The sequence below is a fragment of the Echinops telfairi genome, unplaced genomic scaffold, assembly GCF_000313985.2.
Source record: "Echinops telfairi isolate 266 unplaced genomic scaffold, ASM31398v2 ScPeMD7_9;HRSCAF=40, whole genome shotgun sequence".
NCBI classification, from domain to species: domain Eukaryota; kingdom Metazoa; phylum Chordata; class Mammalia; order Afrosoricida; family Tenrecidae; genus Echinops; species Echinops telfairi.
Window position 1 is genome coordinate 75,646,207 of NW_022103906.1, and position 4,560 is coordinate 75,650,766.

Consider the following 4,560-nt stretch of genomic DNA (forward strand, 5'->3'; position numbering starts at 1 on the left):
AATTGCTTAAATAAGCACACTTTCATTCATTTCTGCCGGCTTTCCATACCTAACGAAGCTGCACCCAACATCTGCTGGACTTAGATAAGATTAAAAAAAAGAAGAAAACACAAACCAAAACTTCAGTGTCCACAGGTGGGTAAGTAAAGTTGTAAGCGCCCAGGATAGTGCTGTCCTTTGGGCTTTCTGACCAGAGACTGCTCACCTTGCTGCAGGAGGTGTGGCAGGTCAGCTTCTCCCTCCGCCCCAGGGTTTTCATGCTCACTTTTCCTTCTGGTGGTTCCAAGCTCTGGTGGCTGCAGCAAGATCTCCTCCTGTGGTGAAACGCCGCCTTACACGAAGCTGTTAAGGTGCCGGCCCTGATAAATAGCTTGTTGTGCACTGTTGCTGTCTCTTGGTCATACATTTTGTGTTGTTTTTCTTTTTCTACCAACCCCAAATTTTCCTGTGTTTGCCTTTCTGGCCTATCCCTTCCTGCCTTCTGAGCTTTGTCCCTGGGCAAATGCTATCATTTTGATCTCGTAAAGTTGATTGTTGTAAGGCCTATGCCTCAGTACCTCCCTAGGGTAATTGTTCACTTCATAAGTCTATTGTGTGACTGAAAGTTGAGCCTCGGGAGGGGAGTTCAGTTCAGGTTTGAAGGGTGTCTAAAGGTTATCATCTCAATATGTTCTACCACAGTGGTTCTCAACCTTCCTAATGCCGCAACCCTTTAATACCGTTCCTCATGTTGTGGCGACCCCCCCAACCATAAAATTATTTCATTGCTACTTCATAACTGTCCTTTTGCTACTGTTATGAAGCAGGTGACTCCTGTGAAAGGGTCGTTCGACCCCCAAAGAAGTCACGACCCACATGTTGAGAACTGCTGTTCTACCAGCTTCTATTCAAACAGTCAGCCTGGCCTTTTTCATGCTTTTGAGTTTTGTACCCCATTTTACTCCCACTTGATCCAGGACTGGCTGGTGTGATCCCTTTCAGAGCTGACAGCAGTTATCACAGGGCACCATCAAGTTCTTCTGATCTCAGGATCACCGAGGCTGAGATTCATGAATCTGTTGGTCCTCTGGGCCAATGGTTTCCTTCCTTGTTTGATTTTGTTCACCCTTCTTTGCTCTGGACAGTGAGAAACTAATAGCTGCACCTTAGATGGCTGCTCACAAGCTTTCAAGGCTCCAGTTACTACCTACCACAGTAGGATGTAGAACATTGGCTTTGTGGACTGTTATGCCAGTGGACCTTGGTGTCCTCTATAGTCCAGAGCCCCAGATCCAGCATTTCATTCCCTCAAGGTGTTAGGTTATGGTTAAAGAGTCTTCAAAACTTAAATAGGACATAGAAAACCCTTCCCTGTGAAACCTGACCATCTCCAGAAGAAAGCTCTAAAGATACTGCCACCAGGAGTTCGCCAACATGGGGTCCAGCCAGATCACCCTGTGGTGAAGTTCAAAGTCCACAAGCCCCATCTACTTACTAACTTTTAGTCCTTCAACCTCTAATATGATGTAGCCTATGAATGAGACAGAGGTGTTATAAAAATAAATATTTTAAGGGAGAAAAAAAGACTGGGAAATTAGAAGTATGACAACACAATTATTTAAAAACTTAATAGATTAGAAGATAAGGTTGAGAGCAAGGAGACAAAATAAGACCAAAAAATGAGCAAAAATGTTAGTGAATCCATTCAGGAGATCCAAAATCTGAAAGATTAGAGATATAGGAAGAGAGAGAGAGACCTAGAGAAAGGAGGATGGGTGGTTGGTCAAAACCATTGCTGACTTCTCACTGTAAAAGTTCAGAGCAGAGGAGAGAAAGAACAGACCTTCTGAGTGCCCAAAGAAAGAGGTAAAAGCAGAAACAAAAACAAATAGTTCTTCCATTATGGGGTTTAGAATTTAAGCTTACCCAGAGAATTTGGTCTTTTCCTTTGTTCTGGAAATATAATCCACAAAGCCTTGGACTCTCCTTAATGGTTTAAAGGTCTTTGACTAAGATTCCAGACTTGGCATGTTAGGCCCAAGGAGTGACTCTGGGGTGGGATCCTGGCCAGTCCAGGGGGACTTACCTACCTTGGAATGATCACCCTCTCGTCGCCAGGCCTTGTGATGACCTCCTCATGATGGCCTGGCCAGAGAAACCTCACGATCATCCAGGATATTGACCGGCCTCAAGGGAGACAGACCGGACTTGGCATTATGAAACGGGACCTCCAGTCAGAGCTCTGAACACAGTCTCCATGGATTTCCTGGTGGCTGTGGGACACAGAGGAACGTGGGAGGGTGCCACATTCAGGACATCAGTGCCAATCCAGTGCTCCTCAGCTGGGCCGCGAGGAGCGTGGGGGCCCCTTAGAGTCACACTTCAGGAAGTCAGAGTGCTGGACAGCGCACCCCGCCTAGTTCATCCCCTCTGTGCTGTCTGCCAGATGAAGCTCTTAATCCCCCCTCAAAACTCATCTCCTTGGCCCTGCCTTCGTTGTCCAGTGCTGCTGTAAGGGAAACACCGCACGTGGGTGGCGTTAGCAGACAGGAAGTTATTTTCTCACAGTGGGTTGCTGTTGGGTGCCATTCAGTCATGGCAACTCTGTGTACAGCACAAAACCCCACCTGGTCCCATGTCACCGTGACCACCGTTTATGTGTTTGAGCCCATGGTATCAATTCTTTCTGTAGAGAGCCTTCCTCTTTTTTGCTGCCCCTCTGCTTTACCAAGCACGCGGAACTTCTCCAGGGGCTGGTCTCTCCTGACAACATGTCGAACGTATGTGAGATGAAGTCTCGCCATCCTTGCCTCTAAGGAGCACTCTGGTGGTCCTTATTCCAAGACGGATTTACTGGTTCTTTTGGAAGTTCCTGGTACTTTTGATATATGTTGCCAGCACCATCATTGAAACGCATCACAAATTCAGAATCAGAGTTTAGGATGTTAGAAGGCTGAATTCAGAGCTCCGGCTCTAGGAGAATGTTTGCTCTCTCTGTTGGCTCTGCGGGGAGGTTCCTGTTTATTTAGCGGATTCTTCTTGGTTCTAGGCAATCTCCATGTGGCTTGGCATCTCTTTTTCTCAGGTCTTGGCTTCTTTCACTTGTTTGTTTAATCTCCTCTATATTTCAGAAGAGATTCTGCCTCATTAACAAAGCAAATCTCAAATAGAATTAAAATCTCAGGCACAGAGGTTAGATTTCTTTTTTTTTTTTTTCCTGTGATGTTGTAAAATCAAAGTACTACTTTATTAAATGAGTTATTTTACACAATATGAACATCAATATAATTACAATTGTAAAAAATTTTTTTAACAAGGATGGACTGATTTTTGGATTTTCAAATCAGAGTCAACTGTCCATTTACACAGAATTGTCTTTGCATGAAGCCCAAAAGGGAATCACATAAAAATGAGTGTTTCTGTAGCCCCTTTATTTTTGCTGATCAACAGTTTGTTAGAAAAGCAGCTGCAGGTTTGTTACCTAAGGTCTGAGACAGTAGAAGAGTCAAAGGTGTCATGAATTCACCTGTAAACGACTTTATGCTTGAACATCAGCCAATTCTGGAGGAAGTGGAGTCTTAGGATGTTTGCTCTCAAAGTGCTGCTTGAAGGTCTTAGGGTCTGGCATTTGTGTCCTACAGACAGTGCAGGTATATATTAAAGCAGCTTTGGCAGCAGCCTTTTGGTCATGTCCTTGTTTCTTCTTTTGTCCAGCTTGCTTTTTGGCATTTTTCTGCTGAGACTGGATCTTCTGCTGCCCACGAGCCATATCCGGGCTGGGACAGTCTTGCGTCAGAGAGACCGCGCAGCTGGAGAGAGCAGAGGTTAGATTTCAAAACAAAACAAAACAAAACCTTGTTATTGTGAATTACATGAAGACTCAGAGCAAATAATCAATTTTAGTTCAACAACTCATCAGCCCTCCTAATGTCCTGCCCCATTCTCCTTGTTGAGCATTATCTTCCCCTCCCCCCAAGTTAGCACCTGTCTTTTTCATTGTGATGGGGGTGAAGGGGTATATGGAGTAATTTGGTTTTCCATTCAACAATCCATACACGTTTTTGTTTTGTGACATTGCTTGCCATTCCTACAAGGTAACATAACTCCATCCTAGGTGTTCTAATCTCATCTAAGTCTGCTTGCAGTCAGGTTTACAGCGCCCCCTTTTCACACTCATTGAACACCGCGTGTGTGGCGGCCACCACATTCAGCACCAGGTACTCGGTATCATGAAATGCGCCAAGACTGGAGTTAGAAAGCCAAAGGGGAGGGACACAGCCGATCTCAAGCAGAAAGAACCGAAGGAAAGTGTCAAGCCTTGGATTGCAATATTGAAGAATTCCATGGGAACAATATTGAACATTGCAGAAAACATCAAAAGAAGATGGAAGGAGTACACAGAGTCATTGGATCAAAATCAACCCGTCAACATCCAACCCTTTCAAGAGACAGCAGAATGGTCAAGAGCCAATGGAGCTAAGGGAAGAAATACCAGTTTTTGCACCAAAAGGCATTCATGCCAAAGAGGCTGCAGGAATTGATGGCATTCCAACTGAAATGTTTCAACAAGCTGATGAGGCC

The 4,560-nt window shown here is 44.8% G+C and overlaps 1 protein-coding gene across 1 annotated transcript; it reads right to left on the reverse strand.

The window, feature by feature from the left end:
- Positions 1-3,387: 3,387 nt before the first annotated feature.
- Positions 3,388-3,792, reverse strand: LOC101662061 (zinc finger protein 706). The gene has a single exon (XM_004696082.2). The coding sequence runs from the start codon at positions 3,746-3,748 to the stop codon at positions 3,518-3,520; it is 231 nt and encodes a 76-aa protein (XP_004696139.1). The 5' UTR covers positions 3,749-3,792; the 3' UTR covers positions 3,388-3,517.
- Positions 3,793-4,560: the final 768 nt, after the last annotated feature.